Raw genomic sequence first — 26,923 nt, forward strand, 5'->3', positions numbered from 1 at the left:
TGTACAGTGGACATCTTTAAGGAGTGCACAGGACACATACAGTTGTAAACACTGACCACAGATATTTCTCATCCCATGGTGGAAATGAGTGATTGCTTACTATAGCAACCACCCATTTCATCCTGGGTGCTTCAAAATCGCAACTATATGTGCTGTGTGACAATGAAATCAGTCTGCAATAAATGTCACTAATAAAAGCACTTCACAGCACATATCGTGGCAACAATAATACAGTAACAAAGTGAAAGGTGCTATTAATAATAATCTTTGTTGTACAAATCTACTGTAGTATCAGATAAGGAGGTTTTTAAAAGATGATTACAAATAGTTTATCCTTTGTTGCTATGCTATCTCCATTCCTCTCTCAGCAAAGTGAAATCTACCAACATACCTCACACTCTAAACCAGTGTTTACCAAACGAGTACCCCCTCTTTTCTTTTTTTTACTTTAAGAAAAGAAAAACATTTGAAATAGTGAAAATAGTATATGTTGGGATTGGGAGCTTAGATACAGTTTGTGCGATTTTCACTATTCTTAAAGATGGAGTGCGATTATTTTTGTACTTTTTCTGTTTTGTGGAGTTAACATTACTCTAATAGACCCCCAGGTGTGGTTAAAATATTAAAATGTCTTCCCCGTGTATGTTTGGTTTCTTCCTGAAAGCTGATTGGAAGAAACTAAAAGGCTCAATCGAATTACACCACTTTAGTGACATCATAACCCTAACCCCTCACCATTATCATGCAACAACAGCTGTGGGCGAGGCTTAAAGGGTAAGACCACTTTTTGAGTTTTATAAATAATTAAATAATTGCTCCAGTGATTAGAAATTGATAATTCAAAATATGCTCCTCATTGAATTACATTGTACACTAAAACAGCTCTCAAAGTCACTCTTTTAGTATGTTAACAAACACAAACAAAGTTGATTCAGACAATATAGACTAGAGCATCACCAAAACTCATGTGGTTTTATCTTTTCATAAAAAAATGTACTTCCTGTTGATTTGTCCATTTTATTAGGAAGAAAACCCCGGACTGGATCCATGGATCCGGATCCAGATCTTCAAACAGTAAAATCAAAAGGAAGTTAACATTTTTATGAAAAAATAAAACCACATGAGTTTTGGTGATGCTCTATATTGTCTGAATCAACTTTGTTTGTGTTTGTTAACGTACTAAAAGAGTGACTTTGAGAGCCGTTTTGAATTTTGAAAAGAAAGAGACAAAAAACCTAATAATCATGTTTACAGCACTGGTGGTTACACGCATTTTTGCAAGTTTGGGACAAAGTTTTCTTTGGGGTCTCGAGCTTAAAACGTTTGGGAAACACTAGTTTAAGCTGAGCATGGTAGTTACTCCAATGTCTCTGATAAAGCTTTACTGACTGTACAACATTTGTATACTACAATAACTGTTGTGTACCCACAGGCATGAATACAAGGCACTTATATTATGTGATTAGCAGCTGAATTACAGACATCAATTGATTTATTAGAACCAAAGAGGGGTTTCACTGAGACTCTCTACATATAAAGTCCCTTTTAACGATTTCTCTAAATCGCCCTCACATACGCAGTATCTGCGCTTATCAAAGAAGTGATAGCACCCATGTCTTCAGCACTAACAAACAACTAATCTACTGCTGTGTAGCTGCCCTGAACATCCAGATATGGCTATATCACTGATACAAACATGCAACAAGATCCTATACATTCTTTGGCCGCCTATTCATACAGGTGAACAAGCAAAAAACCATTTGGCAAAAATATACTGTATTATCATCTTTAAAAACAACCAAGATAATAGAGAAAAATAACACGGTTTCATTAATACGCAGGTGATACTGCTGGATTGAAGACACTACATTCTTGTAATTGCGAATGCCGTGCTTCGTAATAAAATAGCAAAATAACTCAGTAAATAAAATCAAAAGAGTAAGAAAACATATTTACAATATGACACCATTTCAATACTTGTCGACAGCTGATATAACATTCTTCGGTAACAAAACTATTAAACATTTTGTGCATAGTTTATAACATGTAGGGAGGAGAAAGAGCTAAAAGAATAAGATTTTGATATGCAAGATAAATCTAGTCGATAGGAACAAGCACAGCATTCACTGCCAACATACAATCTAGTCATTACGCTGGATAAAAATGTATTCATAAGATAATCGCTTGAGATTTTCTGAGATTCAGTTTATAGCTTCACTGAGTGACATTCTAATGAGGAGTATCGTTCAAAATGCAACTGTTTTCCGATACCATTCACCATCATTCAGCAGGTACAGAAGAGTGTGAATAAAAATACAGTGAGTCGATAAGACAGTAAAATCCTTGCTGTTAATTTTCTCCATTTGTAACTCAAGAGAGTGAACAAATGTAACCATTACCAAACAGAGCGTTACATATGGTTACATTTGTACACTCATTGAACACTCAGGATTTTACTGGGTATGTGTACGAAAGGCATGGCAAAGACTGCGGGATGACTCTGTAGGTCCCAACATTTCCAAAGACTTACCACCCATGCTGTGGCACATGAAGCTGCTGTGCACAAGATGCTGCTGTGGGTGCAGTTTGGTCACAGTAAAAAAGAGAAAAAAACAGTCCTAGCCGCCACCGCCGTCTGACCGCTGTCTGACCGCCCACCAAGTGCTCTATGTGGATTCCATCCGAAAGGCCGGATAGTTCCTTCCTTCGTTGTTTGCACGCCCACGCTCAGGGCTGTCTAAAGGGCCGCTGGTTTAACATAGGCCGCTGCTGCTGCTACAGTTTATAAAAATCTCCCGTAACAGATCAAAGCTAAGTGAGGAAAACAGTGCATAGGATAGAAGTGCTGCTGAGGTATCCTGTCTGTCTGGAGAGTCCAGACAGACACAGGGAAGTAAGAAGGAAGCAAGGCGGGAAGGAAGGGAACCCAGTTTAGGGCTGCAACAATCAATTATTTACTTTTTTGTGTAATATTTTCTACATGAACAAATCGATGTGAAAAATGTTAAATTAATGTGTTTATAACAGACAAAATAATAATAAATCGTTGAGTCCGATTACCGACTTAAGCCCTATTTTCTCCTTTGTTGTACAACAGCGGCGTGCAAAACTACAGAAAATAACCTAAAATAGCCGATCAACACACTCACTTTGGTATTCTTTTTCTTAGATTTACTGTTGCACGCACCCCTAACCCAATGAACAGAAGTTCCCTCCCCTCGGCCCACTGCTGTGGTGTGGTTGTTCTTCAGACGTAGATCCCCTCTGGGTTTAGGCCAGAGGTCAGAGGGCTATGGAGGACCCGCAGGTGACCAGGCATCGGGTGCGATGAGACTGGACGTTTCAGGGAGCCAGAGAGGGGAACTAATTCTGCAAAAAAAAAGAAGGAAAATAAATAAATAATCACCACACCACAGTTCTCCCTCCTTGCATTCTGTTTCTTTTTCTTTTTTAAGATATTTTCTTGCCTTTATTGATAGGTTGAAAGTAGTCCGACAGGAAGTGGGGAGAGAGATGGGGGGGAAGACACGTGACAAAGGCTGCCGGGATCGGGAGTCGAACCCGTGGCACGCCGTCAGACTGGCTCAGTATGTTGTTTCTATCTATGTTGTTAGTCTCTTTTATAGAATGTTAGGTTTCCTTTTAAATCACTCAATAAATGTCCAGTAAATTAATGAAATGCATTATTGTTCAATTAAACAATGCATTTCAGATTTAAAGAATAATTCTTGATGAGCGGTGTTATGTGAGCTCAGTCCACCAGGCGTCAGTGTTGAGTCAACAGTCAGTAATGGCCAAAGGGAGGTTATTACAAGGACACTAAACACTAAATCCATTACTTTTCATAATGGAAAACCATTACCATGAGGTCTATTAAAGAGACCTGCAACTATGAATGATGTAATAGTGGAACACATGGTCATACAGAAGTCATAAAAAATTTTTGGTAAAGATATCTGAAAAGGCTTTGTGGGGAAAATGGAATACATTGCAGATTGGTGTGTTAGAAATATCAGCAAAGCCAATTTCAGTCTATAAACCATTAAGTGTTGTTACTTTGCACATGCTGCCAGACAAACTGAGCACATTTAGTAGTGTACAATGGCTTCTACAATGGCTTGTCTATTTCATATGTACTTTGTTGTAAGAACGTGTTGCTCAATTAGGCATGAATTAGGCATTCAGCCGTTTCCCAGTGGTCAGTGTTCTGGGCCACAGCTGTCTGAGACGGTCACCTCCAACCTGACAGTTCTGTGGTTCCAGTGGCGTGCAGACATTTAGAGGGGCAGGTGCTCAAGTGAAAAAAGGGCACCTTGTGCAGTGCGTGGAACCGGCCGGTTGCCTTAGTACTGAGATTTATAGATTTTGGGGCATTTTTATCAAGAATTGATAAATGTCACGATGGTCCACATACTGTACTGTCTTTAAAAAGGGCACATTGCTGCCCAGAGGGCAAGGGCAGGTGGTGCTCTAGCACCCCCTAGTGTCTATCTGTGCACGCCACTGTGTGGTTCAAATGCCTGCCAGGCAGAAAGTGCTGAGCATGTGGCGGTCAGAGAACGAAGGAGGAGGAATGGAATGATGGACAGAGAGAACTAGTCTGACTGAATGACGCCGAGGCCGCCTGTATCCAGGCAGCAGTTGGCATGGAGACCATAAGCAGTTGGCATGGAGACCATAAGTACCACTAAAGGGGGTGGGACAGACAATACTTGTTCAACTATACTCTTTCTCCCCCGCCACCACTTACCCCACACCTCTCCCCCACTTCTCACTGAGTCATAGTCTCTCTGCAAGACTGTCTGGGCCACAAGGCATAAAAAGTAACTTGAAAAGCTTTGGTGGAACTGGTAGATCTGACTAATGCACCGAAAAACAAATCAAGCGAGTCAAATTATATGAGTGGCAATGGCCTGTACTTCTTACACACTGGCTAATGTGATTAAATTGTAATACCTGTCTGGGATAATATGTAGGATTTTACCACTTAAGGGGAACATTTTTCATTTTCAACATTGAACTATGTCATTAATATACCTTAGAGTTGTTGTGAGGAAATTATTTTAAAAAGAAAATCCCCCATTCTGTGTAGCCTAGAACTGGAAGTCTAGAACTTGGGGTCATGTGATCAGTGACATCACAAAGATGTACTTTGCAAGCCAAAGAGTACACCTTTGTGATGTCAGGTTCTAGACCTCCACACTCACAACAGTCACATCCGCGATGCGATGTGAGCTTGTATATCAGCTATTCTCTGTGCACAATACTGTTGCGCTTTGAAGTATAAATGTCTCCTAGGGTGCATCTCACTTGCCAACACAACAAGAGAGATTGAATGGACTGAAACCAGCGCTCCCCAAAACAACAGGTTTGGAGATCTGTTGGGAATTGATTACATGAAACAGTCACCCGTGCGCCCAGTCCCAATGTTTGTAAACAAATAATTGGTCTATACACAGTTTGATTTCACCCCTCCTTTTCCCCTCTAAAAAAAATCTCTTCAGCTGAAATAGCTGATTCATACATACAGTATGAGCCATATGTAGGACAGTATATAGGCCCCCTGGTGGGGCAAGGTGGGACCTGTGAGTGACTTCATCTGTGTTCATCCAAGAACATCCAATTATATACAATAATTATTTGGTTTTTTTCTCCTCAGCAGCTCATACAATCGATCTGAACTTGCACGCAGGAAATGACCAATTTTTCCACCTTTCCCAAATTGAAGCTGTCAAATAGCATTTTTGCCATATGGGCTCTGTTGTCACGGCTGTAGTTCCCGCGGCCTATAGGATATTTTGCTGTGGTCCCATAACCCAGCCGGGCAGTGGGTGGACCTAGATACGGTGCTACATACACAACGGTTACGTGTGTGTGTGTGTGCGCACACACACACACACACACACACACACAGACACACACACACACACACACACACACACACACACACACACACACACACACACACACACACACACAAGCAGAAGCGGTCGCAGTCCCATTGCCTGGACGGGCGGTTGGTTGCCCAGTCACATACCACATACACCGGCAGAGAGAATGTCAGCAGAGAGAGAGAGAGAGAGAGCTGGTTGTAGTCACGGCTGTGGTCCTAACGTCTATGTAGAATACACGGTCAAATAGAAACAATTGCCCAACAACATTGATTTGCGCTGATGCCTGATGCGCAACCATAGCCTAAATTTGCGCTGCAGCGCTGACGTCGGGCATGTCCATATTTGGAATCCAGACACACAGACAAGCACACATCGCCACAGACAACTTGAACATTAACAACTTGAACTCTTCCTTCTCACCTACAAAGGACCACTGATATAGAATATTGAGGTTGGATACAGTATTAAAAACTTTAAAAAAGATAGTACCTATGGTCTGACTAGCGTGGGTGCTGTCCTCCTCAGTGGGTTCAGCAGGCAGCACTGTGACCTTGGTGCCAGTCTGCTGGATGAATTGTTGCAGGTTCACCTGCCTTAACTCCTTGGTCAGTTGTTCCAAGTCATGCTGCATGTCCTTCACACAGACAGAAGCCATTATGGATCAGCAGAACCAACAACAACTGGCTGCAGACTTAAATGGGGATTTACACAGTAAAATCCTCAGTGAAGAAATGCATAAATTAACACTGAGGATTTTGTGTTTGTGGCTCATTCTTTGTTTATTCATCTTTTTTTGTTCACGCAAATCATGAATTTGGCTTCCCATCTCTCTCTCTCTCTCTCTCTCTCTCTCTCTCTCTAAGATGTTGAGTGCCAATAAACATAGATGGTGTTGTGAGACAATAAATACTTCATATTTATGTACTTTAAATGCACAACCTCCTCATAGCTTTAAATTTACAATCCTCCTGGACTTATTTCATTGAATACAACTTTATTTGAACCAATCTGTATGGTCGGGTATGTTGTTATAACATTAAAATAATAAAAAGTGCCTTAAACCAAATGACATGCCTGTGAGTGCTGGTATTCTCTCCTTAGAGAATTTCTTGTTAAATTAACTTTCCTCGACCGCGCACCCGGTAAGAATGTTAAGAGAAACTAAGACAGATTGGAGTTGTGCGGGCGTCCTTGCTTCAATGTTGTTATAACATAACTAGCACATCTGCAGTGGTTGGAGTTGGACTCTAGAACATCTACTGGTTGACCATAATAAATAGGTATTTAAAGCAGTATGTGCCATTATACATCTACGACACCGTCCTCTTGTTGGTGTAAATATATGCAAAATTGTTGAGAATTAGTCCAAATATTCCAGTCTGTCTTCCCTCGGTTACTGATTTCTTGACAGTGATGTGCATGCAACTGTTACGGACCACGGTCCTTGTGTTTATTTATTATACTTATTTGTTTAAGTATAATTATTATTTATGGTGACTATTAAATTAGGATAATAATTATAAGTTTGGGAAATATATAATGTTTTATGTGACAAGTTGTGTTTCTTTTGGCTACAGTACTCAAGTGAATGAATACAGACATGGTTCTGAGTGACAGGTCCCTGATTGGACCTGCCCCTCTCTTCCTTATTGGTTCTCCCCGACAACACCAGTTTCCTGTTGGCTGGGCACTCTTCCTGTCGCTCTATAAAAGCTCAGTTGAACTTGGACTTCACCAGGGGACGACAGCATATCTGCAGCAGAGACTCGATGCCTCTTTTGCCTGCCTTATTGTTTAGTTTGTTCTTTATTAATTGTTTTGTTCATTCTGCCGTAAGTGACACCTCAGCTTTGTTTTGTTTTGTTTATAGCCCAGTTCTTTAAAGTTAAAGCCTTCTTTGTTATGCCTATAAGTCTGTAAACTATTATTTTGCAAAATATGAAGCCCGGTTCCTACTCCACCTGTAGGGGTGCCAGGTAGTTTTCTTTTCTCTAAGTTATTGTATTTTTGGTTAGTTAGGGATTTATAATTGTATTTTGTTTAACTCTCTGTTAGGGCCTTTAGTTAGGGGTAAATGATTTCTAGTTAGAGCCGTTTTTCTTAGAATAGAACCTGCACCTTGAAGCCAATACTATAGAGTTGTGAACCAAAGAACAAGAAAATGTAAAACTTTGTCTCCGCTAACGAAAAAAAGAGCTACAACAATAAACTAAAGTTCTTTTTCAACTCTGTCTCCTCGCACATTATCTTGTATCCCTTCACCCTAGACGAAGGTGCATAACAGCAACACACATAATGGCATACAGGAAACACACAAGGACAAATCAAAATGGAAGCTTGGAAAATCAATGAGGCACAAAGATAATTTTGTGTCATTGATTTTTCCCTAGATGTACAGGTAGTCTTGACCTTTAAGCTGAAATATCACATAAAAATAGCTGCTTGCTAAACAGTTTATAAACATGTTTACAAAGTCACTTGAGAGCAGCAGGATTCTCACTGTATCATTATTTGAGATAAAATAAAATCTATCATTTATATCTGACATTTATAATATTTTTATGCTGTGAACCTTTCCAAAGCTAAAAAGGCAACAGGTGCGTAGGAGAAGACCAGACGAGGGCCCCAACATACGGAAAGAATAAAACTCCTGCACACGTTTCGGTCTATTAGACCTTCATCAGTGAATCGTTGTATTCCCATTCAATCTTTTTCTTGCATTTGAAGACAGTGTGAAGGAGCTTTTTCCCCCTTTCTGTGCATTAGGGATGTACTGTAATGTCACTGCATAGTACGCCATCTAGCAAATGACCATGGTTTACGATATTACACTGTATTAACCCCCCCCCCCTCAATTAAATGTACTGTGGCAAAACAAATTTTGCTTTGAAGAAAGATATTTGTGAATGTATGTAGGCCATTTAACTGAAATTCACAAGGGTTAGACCCTTGAAATTCACAAGGGTTATGTAAAGACTTCTACCCCAGACTTCTAACTGCGCAAGTGCAGATTTCTTTTTGTATGGTAAGTGGTATTGCAAGGAAAGGCTCATAGTTCAATACCGTGGTATGTCGTTAGACTCGTTACTTCCTTAGACAGTAATGTATTGTGTTAATCTAACTCAGAGTGTACAAATGGAACCAAATTGACACATAGGCTTACAGTATAATGATCCATTCCGTTCCATTTGTATAATCAGAGTTAAATTAACACAGTGTGCGCATGTGTGTGTGTGTGTGTGTGTGTGTCTCACCTCCAATCTCTTCCTACTTTGTCCCAGTGATCGGTCCACTGCTCTGCAGCTGCTCTCCAGCTGGACAGCCTGTCTCTCCTGGGCTTTGAGCTCTGTTTTAACCCGGAGGACCTGGGCTCTGGCCTCCGCCTCACTGACCCACTGGCTCTCCTGCCTCTCCCTCTGGAGTCTCTCCTCCTGCAGGCCTATCTCCACGCCCTGAGGAAAAACAGCAATTATTTGTCATTTGGTTTGTGTGTGACAACAACAAGCATAGACAGGTTTTCGAGTCCCTGTTCGTCTCCTCCTCTTGTCCAACGGTACATTTTGTGACACTACAACGAGACTGCGATCGTTATGGGTGGAGTGGAAGAGACCGTTCTGCTCATTTTCATGTATTTTAATAATTTTATCAAACCTTTAGTTAGATTGAGCTGTCTGTGGAATCCAATCTGGGTATATAAAACACATCACATATGTGGGTTATTGATGGCTGCATATGATTCCCATACTCCTGTATGGGAAGCATACTTCACCAAGAATGTTGCTACAGACAGGGCTCATCCCGAACACCAGAAATAATAATATTAATATTCTTAACAAAAATAAATATCTTCCTATATCTACTGTATACCATCTATATCATAAGTGAGGACAATACTCCTGATCTTACGCCAAAGAGCATTCAAGCTCAAATAACTAATTGAACTGGACAAACAGCACACCTGCACCAGCGCTATTTTCTCCTCCATCTCCAGCTCACAGCCCTGCAGGCGTCCATGGAGCTCCTGCAGTCTTTCCTCCAGCTGTCTCTCACTCTCCAGCTCAATCTGTAGCTCGCTGGCCCAGAACTCCTCCTCCTCCATCTCCACCTCGTTCTTCCGCAGACGTCTCTCCAGCCGAAGGATCTCCTCCATCAGACCCCCTCCTCCTCCGCCCACATCCCCTCCTCCGCCCGCAGCGGCTCCGCCTCGTCCAGCGCGCAACTCTCCCCAGGCCTGCAGCTCTGCCTCATAATCCACCAGCCTCTTCTCCAGCACGTTGAGGGTGTCTCTCTGCAGGCCCACCAGTCTGACCAGGTCTTCCATGCGACAGGCCCACATGGTGGGGGACACGGGCACTGTGGCCGCCGCCGCCACCGCATGGTGATGGCCGCCGCCGTTCCCCAGGAGGAGCCTCCGCTTTGCCTCGGCCTCGCCGAGCCTACCTCCGCTCAAGATGTCTCTGAGGCCCCGTGGCCCTCCGGTGAAGGTGAGGGACTTGCGGCGGGGCTCGCGGCGGCGAAGGGAGTGGTCACTGGGGTGTCGGAGCTTCGCCAGCGGTGGGAGACTCTGCCGATGGAGTCCGCGCTCGGGGCCCCTGATGGGGGGGCCCTCTGATGGGGGGCGCTCTGTCAGGGAGGGGCCCGTGCGGTGCAGTATCAGCTGTACGTCGCCCGCATATTGGCCCCAGGTGTTGAGAGAAGCCACGGGGCTCTCATGCGGGGCCAGGTGGCGCTCCGTGTCTCGCCATTTCTCTACCAGAGTGTATCTCCCAGTGCGACCTGGAAAGAATACACCAGGAGGAATGTGAAAATTATGAACCATAAATTTGACTTTCATTCTGATAAAATGGTTATGTTATGTATAAAGATTTTATTTTTGGAAAGCATCCAAAATTCAGCCCATATAGGAGAATTATGAACTTCAATGTATAAAACACAGACTTTGAAGTACACGCCTCATTGTCAGACATCTTGTACATTTTCCCTAAAGACAAAATGAAAGGCAGGAGAGGAAGGGGCTCGGTGGCTATGATTTCTCCGCTTGGCAAGAAGAAGGATGAGTCAGACTTTCCCTCCTCCTGCCCTACGCTTTGTGGGATGTGATGTCAATTCAGTCTGCTCTACTGCATACGGAATAGGGCTTTAGATTCCAAGCAGGCACCGAAGGCAACTTCTGACTACGACCTTCTCTTTTTGAGGGGAGCTAGCCCCTCCTATACACAGGTTTAATATTTGTCTTCAGTTCAATGTTTGTTTTGAAAAACGCCATTGACAATGAAAGGAAACATTATGTCATAACGTGCCATTTATGTCATATTGTCTCTTTATTGTTAATGGCGTTTAATGTTTGTGTTTGCACCGTTTGTTTAACATCACCTAATCAACATGAGTTAGACTTTAATATATTAGCGCCCCTCACCACTTCACACGGGTGTGATTTTTTTCTTATACACACACAGTATGAAGATTTTCGAGTTTAAGTTGTAAATATTGTTTAATTTAATAGAGCTAACTTGGTGATTGATTCCACTTCAATGTGGAAATTAACATACAAATCTGACTGTGTGTGATGATCAAAACAGAACCAACCAATAACAGAGAGCAGGGGAATGATACACTCTGAAGAAGGCATTCTGTGCCCATGTGGTAGACCCCCTATTTCCCGACCGCTCAGCTACCGGGTAGCACAGTGTTCTGTGTTTACATAACAAAACAATAAATATTTTTTTCTACTCATAATTTCCCCTATAGCAGCAGTTATGAGCCACTGGAGTAGTGTGGTGTTCTTAACCTGCAGAAACACATTTCCCTCTGACTGTATTTGGGTGTATTTGGTACTCTCAGCAAGTATGCTTCTCTCATCCGCACAAGATAAACTGTTATACTGCAAAATACCCATTATACAAAGTAAAATCCCTAAAATAGACTGGAGTTAGGTTACTCCGTTAACCCCAACACTGGTAGTAAGTCCGTCTGTTTATTATAGATTCACCATCTTATAGTGATCAGATACTAGATCAATTCCTTTTCTCCATCTTAGTGATCAGATAATAGATCCATTCCTTTTGGTCTGTTATTACAGAAAATAAAAATATTCCATTTCAGCAAAAAGCCGTAAACGTCGTCTACGTGACAGCTTGTGTCTCCAGGGTGCTGCTTGCAGCTTCCTCATGGAGGATGAACTTACCTATTGCCTGGGCCAGAGCGATCACCACTTCCTGGCAGGTGGTTGCCTCAGTGACCCCGCACACGACCCTTTGGACTCCGTCCACCCAGACTTTGAGCTCCATGTCGGGTCAGGTGCGAGGTGGCCAGCAGTCACGGTGTGTTGGCCCCGTCATTCCTGGAGGCTCCGGTGGCGCAGGGCAGATAGGGCCCCCTCTTGATTAGCAGATGAGGATGAGCACTGGACAAACAGGAAGAGAGGTGGTCAGGAAGGGCATGTGCCCAGAGGACGGAGTTAACATGGTATGTTTGCCAAGGCCAACAATGTCTTTATACACAAATATCCAGACGGTCAGACCCGCATTGATGCCTACTAGTAAAGTTAGCAGCCAAAACAGGAACTGGTCGGTTTATTACAATGGCTTAAAAACAAGCCCATGCTGGACAGAATGAACAGTGGGACTGGGAAATACTAAAAATAAAACTTTTGTTGGAGAAAAGAGGATGGTTCAAACAGTCGGGAATAGATGGGACATGCCAGGACCAGCTGGCCATGGTTTCTCGGTCTCTGTGAAGACTAGGCACGTGTGTGTGCGTGTGTATGTGTGCGTGTGCATGTGTGGAAGGGGGTGGCAGGAAGAGTCTGCCAACAAAATTCCTGAGCCAGGTTCCTGCTTTTGTAAGCAGAAACGCAAGGAAACGGTGATGAGAGAAGCAGGAAAGTTTAGTTATGTGAAATAGAGGGGAAGAGCAGAGGAAGTGAAGTGAGTGAAAAAGGGGCGGTACAGGAGGAGAGAGAGAGAGAGAGAGAGAGAGAGAGAGAGAGAGAGAGAGAGAGAGAGAGAGAGAGAGAGAGAGAGAGAGGTCACAACAAAGACTGCATTGGTCTTCTTGCTTTTGATGTCTGGTTTATTTATTTTGTTCTGTGGCAGATTCTGGAAAGCTCTTCTGGAAACTCTAAGACAGTAATTTCATAACCAAGAGACCACGTTGTGCCCATGGTCATATAGACATGTATATATAGAGCTGATTATTATTTTATAAACCCCTTAAGCGCTACTATTTTATACTTTGTGCAGCAAAAACTATTCACTAGCATGCCCAAATGGTATGCCAGGTTGAAAGTGGTTAAATGGAAAACATATATACCGTAGACCTGCTTCCATTTGATTCGGTTGCATTTACTATTAAATCCTGCGTATCGTGTCCGTCACACCACCATATATGGTTGCCAATCCATCATGCCTTAGACCTCCATCTGACCTTGTGACATCATGGAGACTCTTAGATCTCCATATATGGATCTGACCTTGTAACATCACGAGACATCATGGAGACCCTTAACGCCTCCATATATGGTCACGCCTCGTGACACGTCACCATATATGGCCATCTCCATATGAAGATCACGACACTGACCTCATCTAACCCTGGATAACCATACATGGAGAAGACTGGATCATCACCTAGATCTGCATATATGGAGCCGGCCAGCAACTCTTGTTGATCTGATCTCATCAAACCCTGTACACTCAAGACACGCTCCATATACAGTACAGAATTCATTCTATATGTTGATCTGACACCCCCCCCCCCCCATGCCAAAGCACCAGCGTTCGCCCAGCAGTCTGCCGTCACCCAGGGGGATGCGTGCACGTGACCTGTTGCTTCTCGCCCTCAGGGCGTCTTACTGGTGTCACCGTACACTCCTCTGCCCTTGGACTTTGTCTGTGTTTTGGGACTTATTACTTGTATTTGTGTTCTGTACCTTATTTTGTAATAGTGTTCTGTGATTTCCTGTCTGCCTTGTTTTCTGTCACCTGCCTTGTCTCACCTTCCTGTATTAGTGTAACCCTAGCCACCTGTGTTCTGTTGTCTGTTAGCCTATCCCAGTGTTGATTGTGTGTTTCAGTTCACCTGTGTGTAGTTAGTCTTGTCTATATGCCCCAGTGTTTTCAGTTCCTTGTCTGTTCGTTGTCGCATATGATGTGGTCAGTACCTTGTGTGTATTCTTTGTCCTAGTAAGTCGTAGTTATTTCCAAGTTTATTGTTCCTTGTGATTTCTTTGAGATTTAAACCTCTTGAACATTCACTTCTCTGCCTGGCCTGGTCGTTCTGCATTTGAGTCCTATACCTCCGTGTCCACACCGTGACAACTGGTATGTGTGGTTTAAAGGAAAATAATAATAATCCTGGGTTAAAACCAGTGGTGGAAGAAGTACTTAAGTAAAAGTCCAGAATTCAAAATGTAGGCCTAAATGAGTACAAAATATTGGCATCAAAATGTACTTAATGTACCAAAAGGAAAAGTACTCATTATGTGTCGCATCATGATCGGCTATTTTCAAATGACCGAAATGTATATAGGGCTGACGTGGGTCGTGTAGCCTATATGTTTTGTAATAATAATCCAAATCTATAAAGTAACAACTAATAATTGTAGTGGCGTAAAAGTACAATATTTGCCACTGAGATGTAGCGGAGTAGAAGTAAAATGGTAAATGGTGCATTTATATAGCGCTTTACATGGTGCATTACATTCACCCATTCACACACACATTCATACACCGATTGCGGCGGAAGCCATGCAAGGTACCAGCCAGCACATCGGGAGCAATTTGGGGTTCAGTCAGTGTCTTGCCCAAGGACACTTCGACATGTAGAACCGTCGACCCATCGATCATTGGACGACCTGCTCTACCTCCTGAGCCACAGTCGCCCCCAAGTAAAAGTATTGGAAATTGAATATACTCAAGTAAAGTACAAATACCTCACAATTGTACTTAAGTACAGTACTTAAATAAATGACAGTTTCCACCACTGGTAAAAACATAATGCAGTGTAGAAGCTGTTGCAGTGCAGTAATGAAGCACAATGCAGTGTAGAGGCTCTTGCAGTAACAGAAAAGAATGCAGTCAGTATACTATAGAACCCTTCAGTGTGGTAATGTTTGCACTGCAACATTCAACTTCATCTCAGCAGGTCACCCCCCACCCCCCACTCCCCATCCCCCCCATCCCACCTGGAACAAAGAATGAATGGATGCTTTTGTGGGAGCAGATAACCAATGTGGGCAAAGAAATAGATGACCCAGCAACCTTCAGTGCAGTCTCACTAGCACAGAAACAAAAGATTATCTCCAGCTACAGCTGCGTATGCTCGTGCGTGCATTAAAAAAAAAACATACTACCTTAATTTAAACATTCCACGTGCACTCTATTGGGAGCATGTGAATGGCTCCTGTCCAGATATGTAAAGCGTCCTAGGTGGCTAACCTTCACACCACAGTGCTGAGGCAGGAGGTCTTAATGATGTCCACTTAAACCCCCTCCACCCCCCTATATTCTCTATCCACAGTCTCAATGTCATCCACCACAGCCCAGCATGTCCTGTGATGCACCCAAGGATCTGCTAAATAGTGTAGATGGAGGAACATTAATTACGCAGAACCTGTCCCGTTTTACAGTTATAAATATGAACGTATGTATTTATATACCGGTGTTTGTTTATGCATATGTCTCTAATGCAAAGCAAAAACCCTGGTGTTTAGTGGAGTGAGACAAACTGCAGAATAGATTTGATTGTGTGGTGTGACCTGGGTGTGTGACTGCGTGTGTGCATGCGTGTGTATATATATATATATATATATATATATACACACACACACACACACATACTGTATATATAGTATGCGGTATACAGTGTATACAGTCGTCCTTCACCCAGCTTGACCTTAAATGGCAGTAAGGGCTATGAGGGATGGAAGAGAACAGACGACGAGTCACACACACTCCGGGAGATTTGCCTGCAGTGACCCGAAACACAGTCACCATTTTATTTATATATATATTTTTTTAAAGGGACTGTGGAAAGAAAAGCAGGTCCTGGATGGGTTCCGAATGATGTAAAACAGACGCAGCAGATCAGCCAAAGAGGAAGGCTGGTGGTGGAGGTGGGGGCTTATAAAAGCAGATCAGCCAAAGAGGAAGGCTGGTGGTGGAGGTGGGGGCTTATATCATTGATACTACATTATTGCATTACTGGAGGACTTCAGGCGATCAGACTAAAAAGCCAGGAGGTATGAAACAACTAAATGTCATGACGATGACAAACCCAAAACACCCAATCATCTTTATTGTTACATCACAGGTTAACCGTGGGTAAAACCGCGTGTGAAATTCATTTTTGTGCAAGCTCCATCATATTGATTGTTTCGAGAAAGGGATAGAACAGAAATAATTGGGGGGCGGGGCTGTTGTGGTACAATCTGAGCATGCGGGGGCTAACTCTGTACTTCTTGAGCTTGAACTCTCTAACCTGTTCCACTGCAGCTACATCGATGAAGACAGGCGCATTGCTCTCTCCTCGGCCTCCTGAAGTCCACGATCAACTCCTTGGTCTTGACAACGTTGAGGGTGAGGCTGTTCTCCTTGTACCGGGCCAGTAAACTGATCTCATCTCTGTAGTGTAAGCAGACTCATCATTGTTGATAATACGACCTATCAGCATGTGTCCTAAGCATACTTCAGGATGATGTGCACTGTGCAGTTGTGTGTGGCTGTGCAGTCATGCGTGCACAGGTAGTAGAGGAGAGGGCTCAGCACACATCCTTAGATGTGATGCTGCCCATTCTCACCACCTGGTGTCAGTTCGACAGTAAGTCTAGTATCCCAGGCGCACATGCTTGGGTGTATCTCTAAATCTCTGAGCTTTGTGCCAAGTCTTGCTGGGACAATGGTGTTGAAAGCTGAACTGTAGTCCACAAACAACATACGCACATACTTGGTGAGGAGCCGTGGCAATTACATCGTTGGTGAATCTGTTTTGACAGACATACATCTGCTCCATCATGCTACCTGCCTCGCTGGACTCATGGTAGGTAGTACGTTATGGAGCAGATTTGAAGCATTTGCTGACTATTGGGGGTGAGAGCGACAGGTCTCCAAGGTAGCAAGTCATTCAGACATGCTACCTTGGATTTCTTGGGGAATCGTGGACATTTTGAAGCCTGCCGGGACGGAAGCATGGGAGAGCTGAGGGAGACGTTGAAAATGTCCGCTAAATCTCCCGCTACGCTAGCTGTTCTGCACATGCCTTTAGGATGCGGCCTGGGATCCCATTAGGGAGCGCACTTCACCCTACGAGATAGTTAGTGGGCTGGCCTCACTTTCAGGTGCTGGACTAAGAATGTTGTTCTTAGTCGCGGCAGGGTGTCATGGGAGGCTATAGTAGATGTTCAGGTTCAAGGCGTTCCCTCAGTCCCTACGCTCATTCTGTAGCTCCAAGATGAGGTCACGGGGAGATCCCCTCCCACTGCATTTCAGAAACGCTGCATGGTTTCCACCACGATCGCTGCTTACCCTTTTCTGCCTCCCTGGCACCTCCCCTGGTCGAATGTGGAATTAGATTTTCCAACTGACTTCAGTTCAGTCGACATGCACACGCATGTGCACAACTTCCTTAAAAAAGCATGGAAGCGGCTGACATAACAACGCTCATTTCAAGCCGTAACTTGGATTTTCTTGACCGCTCCTAAATTAAAATTAGTTTACGTAAATTATCGGACCTTCACTTTTTGGATATGATGTGCAGAAAAGGGTAAGCAGCGATTGTTGTGGAAACCATGCACCGTTTCTGAAACACAGTGGGAGGGGATCTCCGTGTGACCTCAGCTCGGAGCTACAGAATGAGTGTAGGGACTGAGGGAACGTATCAGGGCTACAACCATACGGGATTAAAATACTCCTTTATTGAACACTATGGTCTAATACATTGCACAAGCACCCCGTATGCCTCTTTAACATTTGGGGTAAAAGGGTAAGCACCTCATATTTTGCTTTTTTAAATCTTCAGAGCCTGGTGGGCTCCACTGGTGTCCCTGCACTAACCACTGGGGGAAGAGCACCATGACTCTCGTCGTAGATATTAAAATGTCAAATGTCAAAATCGATTAATTTAAGGCAAATTGTTATATAATGTACACCAGGAATTGTTCAACTCTGAACAGAGTTCGCAGACTCCGCCTCCTCTCTGCATACCACTGTTTACATTCCGGTCCAGTGTATAAACTGTGAAGCCAGGTGGTGTTATGCAGACATCAGATGCTAGCTCTGTTAAAACACATGTAATACAAAAAGAAACGAAAAAAAAAAACAATAACTCACAACAAGACCAGTTCAGGAGTAACTTAAGGAGCTTACGGCAACCTTGACACTATTATTAAGATTAACCGAACAAACAAAACACAGGCAGCTCCTATCCATTGTGTATAAATGATGATGCGGGTCATTGCGAGCACAGTGGTATGAGAGCATGGCAGAGAGCCATAGTTCGCTGTGCCAGCTCCTCTCCTGATCTTGTGTAGCACCTCATTTCATGCCAGAAACGTCCCCTAACATAGGGAAGTGCGGAAAACCGTTGAGTATTCTATTTTGGTTGAAAGATATTGAAATGCAGGAAATATAGCCTTTAAAACCCAAATGACTTCACAGTTAAGACATGTCCGTTTCAATTTGAGCTTGGTAGGGCAGAGTTTACTGATTACTGACTGTTTCTCTAAGCAGTGAGGCTCCACAACAATGAGTAACATGGCTGCTATCTGGGGAGATTCAGGACTACTGGTGAAGCTGTTCCTGTCATCGAGAGCCAAAGAACCAGGCCTCCAGGAGCCCAGTACGTTGGCAGGGTCACTGTAAACAACCTACCATATGCTCCTCTTGGGCATTCTACACATAGGTGAACACACATCGCTTCATCACGCACGCACACAGTCACACACACGCACACACACACACACACACACACACACACACACACACACACACACACACACACACACACACACACACACACACACACACACACACACACACACACACACACACACACACACACACACACACACACACACACACACACACACACACCATGTGACAATAAAAAGTTGCTGCACACTTAGTTCAAATGTTTTCCTTGGCTTGAATAACGTCATTTATAGTCTCAGCTACATAAAATACCCCCCAGTACTTAATGAAGTCTTTCTCTGCAGTGAACTGGCAGGATCATCTGTTGTTCTCCAAACAAATGGCCATTTGAAGAGAACACAATGGGCATTTATTACATTAAAATAAAAACAAAGTGAGGCCTTCTCAGGAGAATGCCCCCATGGGGAATCACTGGACAGTTATCTAGCAGGAAAACACTAATGTTCCAACCACTACCTCCATAAATAGATGTTAACTTGTTACCCCCTGGATCATCGTGCAATCTGCTGACCATTGTTCACTCAGGTGGAACACAACAGATAGACAATTGGCAAGCAAGAGTGATTTCTGGGTCATAGCGCTGGCTGGGCGTTAAAGATCAAGATATTGTTGATTTTTGATCCTTTGGGGGAATTTTTTACAATCAATGAACCTCCATGTCATGCAGGGACGTCACTGACCATTTGGTTGCCCTACGCAATATACGCACGATATGTTTGTGCTGTGTGTACTGTGCATACTGTATATATGCCTAGTGGTGGTACTGCAAAGTCTGCAAGTATGTCTGACTACAAACAAATACATTATCCTGCTACCCTAATAGACAGGGGTACATGAGCACCTGGCCGTTCATTCGTGCTCTATCTCCGACCAAGCCACACTTCCACCACACATCTCTCTATGCAAAATAAAACCTGCACACTCCCACAAAAGACATAGACTACATTGCATTCGCCAAAAATGTCTTCTTTACTGTTTAAATATTACTTTTCTGAAACACGCTATTCTTGCTCAACCTCAACAGCCTACGTCAGAATCGTCATGTTGGCGTCTACTACGCCAACTACGTTCACTTAATGGGGCCAGTCCTTCACAGTGACACACGCGTTAGATCAACCACGCGACCGGGATGGTTTCTACCCCTCAATGTCGTGCCTACTCTACACTGCCATCCGAAGGCCCCTCCCCCTTTCACTGCTCCTGTGTGTGACCTGTGAACTACTCTCTGACTGCACTGTGGCTTGATTTATATGTGCGAGGTTGAAATGTAATGCACATAAATTAATTATAGGTCCAGCAAGCAAATCATGATTGTCTGTTTGTGCTCAATAGGTCACCATCACATTCCGATTTTAGGTGTTGTGTTTTCTATGACATTTATTTGGGCCAGTAGTTTCATATCTATCCTTTTTCCGACCAACACAGAACATGCTAACGGTGTTAGCGCGTTAGCATCCATCTTGCTTTTCATTTATATGTGCGAGGTGGAAATGTAATGCACATAAATTAATTATAGGTCCAGCAAGCAAATCATGATTGTCTGTTTGTGCTCAATAGGTCACCATCACATTCCGATTTTAGGTGTTGTGTTTTGTATGACACTTTGGCCAGTAGTTTCATATCTATCCTTTTTCCTTTGACCAACACAGACCATGCTAACGGTGTTAGCGCGTTAGCATCACACAGCTTACAGCGTCAGTGTTGCATGAATACTTTCAACCATGACAATGCCGACTACTTTTGCTACACACACTTCCCAAGGATTATGGAGATGTCTTTATTTTTTTTTTAAGGTTGAGAAATGAAATAATTATGGTCGTTTCTAATCTCAGCATTTCACAAGAGAAAGACGTGGATGCCTTTCGCTGCGCTGTTGGCGTTGCCATGTCTCATAGAAACAAGTAAATAGGTCTTTAAAAAGAATCCCAAAACAAGCGCATATAACAGGGGTCTGTAACCTATTTTAAATGAAGTGCCATGTTTTTATTTTCTAGATAGTGAGTCAGCCACAAGCTCACATCACAACAATAATCCATGTAATAATCACAATAACAATACTAATAATAATAATCATAATAATCCTGCTACCCTAATAGACAGGGGTACATAAGCACATGGCCGTTTATCCAACAGCTTTCTCCGACCCAACCACACTTTCACCACACATCTCTATATGCAAAATAAATTCGGCACACTCCCAGAATACATATAGGCTACATTTCATTGAAAGAAATGTCTTAATTACTGAATAAATATTACTTTTGTCAACCACGCCATTGTTGCTCAACATCACCAGCCTACGTCAGAATCGTCATGTTGGCGTCTACTACGCCAACTACGTTCACTTATTGGGGCCAGTCCTTCACAGTGACACACGCGTTAGATGAACCACGCGACCGGGATGGTTTCTACCCCTCAATGTCGTGCATTTGCTGCGCCCTTCTAATGCTGCGCCACGCCTACTCTATACTGCTCCATGCGACTCGAACAGCGTCAGCAGCAGCAGCTCCGAGCCTCCGTCAGAAAGGCTGCCCACAGCACTGCACAGCCCCACACCCAAATGAATCGAATGAATGAATAAGGCGCTTATATCGCTATTGCTCAGTGGATGGGACATTTACATTAAAAGCAATCGGATGGACGCGTGGATAACGGCATGGTTGTGTGCAATCGGAGGGAAAGCTTCCATAATCCATATAGCTTCCATGCTAGCTGCTTCAGACACAGGGGAGGGGAGGGAGAAATAGTGCGAAATAGCGCTTATGCAACAATTACCCTAAAACACAAACACCTCAACTCGATGTCATTGTGAATAAGAATTTCGAGCGAAATAATAATTTTTGGAAGGACACTTTCACCCAGTATGAAGCTAAATGTGGAAGCCGTGTGTGTCACACCAAAACGGCTGACCTATAGAATCCTGTAACCAGCCTCTCGCACTGCCTGCGAGTTGGCTCCGTCTAAGGCTCCGTCTTATGAGCAAATTTAGAACTTCCGGTCTGACAGCTAGCAGATTTAAGACATCCGGTTGCTTTCAGAATAAAATAAGATTATTTAATTCGTTAATTAAATAATTTTTACATTACATTATTAGTATTATTATTACATTACAGTTATTGTAAAGACACACATTATGTTTCTGTGTAAAAATAAGTAATTAAATAACATAAAAAAGTTATCTAAATGGATAAATGCTATTCACTGGAGTGCATGGACTTTATAAAGTGGACACTGGACAAAAGACGGCTCCGCCAGGCAACTATCTGGACATACCCACGCGTTTGGGAAGATGTCCTCTACCACCCCACAGTCTCCGCTAAGCGGGAGAGGTGTAAAATTCACAGCAGCAGAGCTTCTACTGGGGTCAATGCAAAAAAATGTACCGTTTCCGGACCCAGAATGGACACTGGACAAAGAGGCCTCCGCGAGGCAACTATCTGGACATACCCACGCGTCCGGGGAGATGTCCTCTACCACCCCACAGTCTCCGCTAAGCGGGAGAGGTGTAAAATTCAGAGCAGCAGACCTTCTATTGGGGTCAACACTCAAAAAAGTGCCGTTTCCAGACCCAGAATGGACACTGGACAAAGAGGCCTCCGCGAGGCAACTATCTGGACATACCCACGCGTCCGGGGAGATGTCCTCTACCACCCCACAGTCTCCGCTAAGCGAGAGAGGTGTAAAATTCAGAGCAGCAGAGCTTCTACTGGGGTCAATGCAAAATAAATTACCGTTTCCGGACCCAGACTGGACACTGGACAAAAGACGGCTCCGCGAGGCAACTATCTGGACATACCCACGCGTCCGGGGAGATGTCCTCTACCACCCCACAGTCTCCGCTAAGCGGGAGAGGTGTAAAATTCAGAGCAGCAGACCTTCTATTGGGGTCAACACTCAAAAAAGTGCCGTTTCCAGACCCAGAATGGACACTGGACAAAGAGGCCTCCGCGAGGCAACTATCTGGACATACCCACGCGTCCGGGGAGATGTCCTCTACCACCCCACAGTCTCCGCTAAGCGAGAGAGGTGTAAAATTCAGAGCAGCAGAGCTTCTACTGGGGTCAATGCAAAATAAATTACCGTTTCCGGACCCAGACTGGACACTGGACAAAAGACGGCTCCGCGAGGCAACTATCTGGACATACCCACGCGTCCGGGGAGATGTCCTCTACCACCCCACAGTCTCCGCTAAGCGGGAGAGGTGTAAAATTCAGAGCAGCAGACCTTCTATTGGGGTCAACACTCAAAAAAGTGCCGTTTCCAGACCCAGAATGGACACTGGACAAAGAGGCCTCCGCGAGGCAACTATCTGGACATACCCACGCGTCCGGGGAGATGTCCTCTACCACCCCACAGTCTCCGCTAAGCGAGTAAATGGGTGCTTATATTTCTATGTGAAATGTGGTGATGCTGGCATCACAATAGATGCCAGCATCACGCTGCCTCCGTCTAATAAGCACATTTACAACTTCCTGTTTGGAAACCGAAACAGATGCTTCTGACATTTGCCTGTGCGTGCTTAATCGTTGTACTTCTGAACACATTTCCCAAATCTCAGTGATTTATCCACACATCGCTCTGTGTGTGTGTGTGTGTGTGTGTGTGTGTGTGTGTGTGTGTGTGTGTGTGTGTGTGTCGCGTCGCCCTCCAGCTGCAATTGCGAGTGTGCGCTGTGTGCAGGGCACACTACTGAGTTTAAAACCACAGCTGAAACATGAAGTGGAGTCTGTCAATTCCCGCAATTTCCTTCTTCCCATATTGCGCTGCAACGACACTAGGATTGAGCCCCCCGAAGGGGGGCGAAATTCTAGTATGCATAATACAAGTTAGAGGGGGAGCGAGGAGAAATAAAGGAAAGGTTTTAGTTGACTAATCTTTCCTTACATTGTTGAGAGATGCATTACAAATAGAACATTCTTAATTCATTATTATTCACAATCGCACCATACTTTAAAATATATCTGTCAAATTAAGAAGTAAATAGAGCTCAAATGTTGGGCACTGAAAGCTGTACAGTATCCAAGAGAAAGAAAGATTGTAACATTCACAACTATCAGTAGAGTGCCCCTTTCAACTGAATAAAAAGGGGGACTTTTTACAGACTCATGTATGCCTGGAGCGCTGCACTGCTTCTTAAAGCCCCCCTTGTCTATTTCTATCTAAAATGTTAATTCAAATTGCACTTCCTGTGGAGTAACATGTAATTACTAGCAATTTATACTCTGCTGTAATTGGTACCAGACCTCTTGTGAAATACATCTATGTCAGCAGCCAAAGACAGACGCTAGTTTATTGTGGTGGTGGTGGTAGCTTGGTGGTGGTAACTTTCTTGGAACAAAGTACAGATTTTTTTTTCTGCTCTTACAAATCCCTGATCAAATGTTGTCTCTACACAAGAACCTAGGGTAATCGTTGGACCTCAGGCGCCTTGAGGCTGTTGAGGTATAGGGACCTACCATACAGGCTCATTTACTTATATATATATAAAATACTTTTTTATCGTTCAACAGTAGTATGAATTAGCCTTAACTCAAAACAGTCCGGTATATTGGACCCCTGTGTTTGAGCGGACAGGGCACTGAGGTAGGAAAGTAGAAAGAAACCACACATAGAAGTTCCTTAGCCAGTCTAGACTCTATGCAATGTCCTTTTTTTCAAGTAGTGTTAATGTTCCATTGCATGGCAATAATCACCACAGATGGGCCCTGATCCTGTAGTGTGGAAACTGATAACATCCAGGGGAAGCATTCCTGGCCAGTGAGAAGGCAATGGCAATGTGACTTGAAGATAAGAAAGTTACGGTCCCCGCCACCCCTCTGATCCTGTAGGGCTCTGCCACCCTGTTATCCTGTAGGGCTCTTGCTTAAGTCATACTTCGTCGTGCAACGGTGTCACACTCACCAAGCTAAATCGCGTTTGTTAAAGAGTTACTCCGAATTATTTGATATTATTCAATGAAAATTCTAAAATCACTAATAATAACTAATTTCAGAATTTTTCTCAACTACTGAATTCCATTGTGTAATCTCTGTCCTTTACTTTTACAATGACAGCATCCTGAGTCACATGAGTGCCTCAATTATTACATTAGCCTCCACACAATGACAAGACCTACTACCTCCAATATAGATAATTGCTAATGAATGACATTAATGGTCATTTATGACCACCCTGAACTATTACTTGTAGTGAGAGTTACAATGGAAACCGCTGCTGAACCCTTTCTGGAGGACCCTGATGTAAACAAGTCTTAGATTTTTCAGGTTTTATCCTCTTATTTGTATTTGTACCTTCCTTGAACTGTACCCATTCTGCAATCTGTTAATAACATTTTCAATCAATCAATGAATTATCATTTGCCCTGAATCCTGGCCTCTGAGGGTCCCTAGGGAAAATAATGAGAGCCTGCAGACAGCTGAGCAAGATCTGGATGCACAGGATTAAATCCATGTCCAGTCAGGCTACAGGCAGCACCAGGCCTCTGTAAACTCTGCAGTGGCCCCTGGAGCCAAGCCTCACTCTGTCTGGCTGATGTTAAACTATTAGACTCCGGAGCAGACTCCCCCAGTCGGGAGGTCAGTGCTGGCAGGATCTCAAACATCTGGACGGCACGTTTAGCCAGCAATAATGCCGCCTTTGTTCTCCTGCCATATTCGGCTGCTCACGAGCCAGCTTTGAAGAGCCAACAGGACGGGCAGCAGCCTCCTGCAGCAGTGCAGAGGCACGGCAACACCACATATACTGGGCCAACAGAGGCCTCTGGCCACAGGCCTGGACATGACATTAGTTTGTTGGACACCAATCTATTGGTCACTAACAGTGTTTCATTAAAGATAGAATGTTTTACAGCAGCTGGGACTCAAGCTGTCAACTAAATTAAGCTTTTGAAGTATTTCCAGGGCAATTTTTTCTGAGTTCTCCATAATGTAGGCCTACATGTAAGCAGGAGTTTGCAGTGGTTTATTGTAGGCTATGCATATAGTACAAGCATGCTATCAGGTGGTCTTTTTTCAGTGCAGCAAAGTGACTTGCATAATTTGACTTCCAAACAGCCAGTAGCCCTGTATAAAAGTACGCATATTGCTATAGGTATAATAATGTAGACCTTAATCCATTTAAACAGTCAGTGAGAAATTTGACCAATAAATCTGGCTACAGGTTAACCCTCCTTCACCTTGCATAGTATGAGTATCAGAGGTAGTTCAGTGGAGTTGGAGCTATCCAGTAATTCATAATATAGCAGAGACATGAAGGCAACTAAAGTGTGAAACCGAAAACAGCAATTCATGATTTTCGATGTGAGACTCAAACCCAAAGGCAATTGAACACATAGGCTAATAACATAGATATTTATAAACAACATGTTTAGTATTTTAACGTATCAGCATTTCAACACATAACGCGTTGGTAACGGCAGATTTATACACGCTTTTATTTAAATTAAGGTATTAAAATGCAGCCTACGTCTTGTTTTGTTGATGGCGAGTGGAGGCAACAGAAATGGCGATAATAGGTTATAACGTTATATAGTGGATTCCGTTAGCCCAAGTTAACTGCTCTGGCAACAATGTTTCCGTAAATTCCGTTATCTCGCTGCCTTTTATGATCACAGCTACAACAATAACATAGTCTTACCTTTACGGGCTTTATGTTACCACTGCCGTCAGAGCAGATGCAACTCAGTCTCGATCCCTACCTATCCGAAGTGAACTTAAAGGAAATTTCACATAAAGGCAAAATTGTCCTTCTTCAGCTTTGCCCCGGGTAAATCAGTTAAAGGAATTGCGGCAAAGTAACGTTGGACAATATAGTATAGTTGAACGAGAACAACGGAGAAACAACGTAAAGAAAAATAAACGATGATCGGTTCTTTGGTCCGCTTGGTGAAAGTTTGTGTCTTGTCCTGGCTGTGCGCTAGTCGTTGCGGTCGGACCAATAAGCTGCGGAAAATGACCCTCTCCCCAATCCCCATTTCATTACTCTACTCTGCTAGTAAATACATTGCATCGGAACTAGGACAGCGCAAGGCATTGTGGACTATTTTAAAGCTGCATTACAACTGAGACTGAGGTTGGACGTGAAGGAGGCTTCCTATAGAGGAGA

General features: G+C 43.4%; 1 protein-coding gene across 2 annotated transcripts; it reads right to left on the minus strand.

Annotated features, from left to right (window-relative positions):
• Positions 1-1,116: 1,116 nt before the first annotated feature.
• rassf8a (Ras association domain family member 8a) lies at positions 1,117-26,923 on the minus strand. Of its 2 annotated transcripts, XM_080760934.1 has the most exons (7): positions 26,456-26,923; positions 16,374-16,516; positions 12,079-12,297; positions 9,853-10,670; positions 9,149-9,346; positions 6,384-6,528; positions 1,117-3,369 (listed from the first exon to the last, which is right to left on the minus strand). In XM_080760934.1, exons 3-7 carry the CDS (start codon positions 12,179-12,181, stop codon positions 3,248-3,250), a joined length of 1,386 nt encoding a protein of 461 aa, XP_080617060.1. In that variant the 5' UTR covers positions 12,182-12,297; positions 16,374-16,516; positions 26,456-26,923; the 3' UTR covers positions 1,117-3,247. The 2 variants fall into 2 exon arrangements, with proteins under 2 accessions (XP_080617060.1, XP_080617059.1); XM_080760933.1 differs by lacking the exon at positions 16,374-16,516 and having other exon boundaries at positions 26,456-26,922.

Source organism: Protomyctophum bolini, assembly GCF_963924005.1.
Source record: "Protomyctophum bolini genome assembly, chromosome: 4".
NCBI classification, from domain to species: domain Eukaryota; kingdom Metazoa; phylum Chordata; class Actinopteri; order Myctophiformes; family Myctophidae; genus Protomyctophum; species Protomyctophum bolini.

Excerpts from the sequence above, each read along its gene's own strand:
- rassf8a (XM_080760934.1), bottom strand. The coding sequence starts at position 12,181 with ATGGAGCTCAAAGTCTGGGTGGACGGAGTCCAAAGGGTCGTGTGCGGG. Across the intron at positions 10,671-12,078 it reads CGCTCTGGCCCAGGCAATAG|GTCGCACTGGGAGATACACT; the intron begins GTAAGTTCATCC and ends TATTCTTTCCAG. Across the intron at positions 3,370-6,383 it reads CCACGCTAGTCAGACCATAG|AATTAGTTCCCCTCTCTGGC; the intron begins GTACTATCTTTT and ends TTTTTTTTGCAG.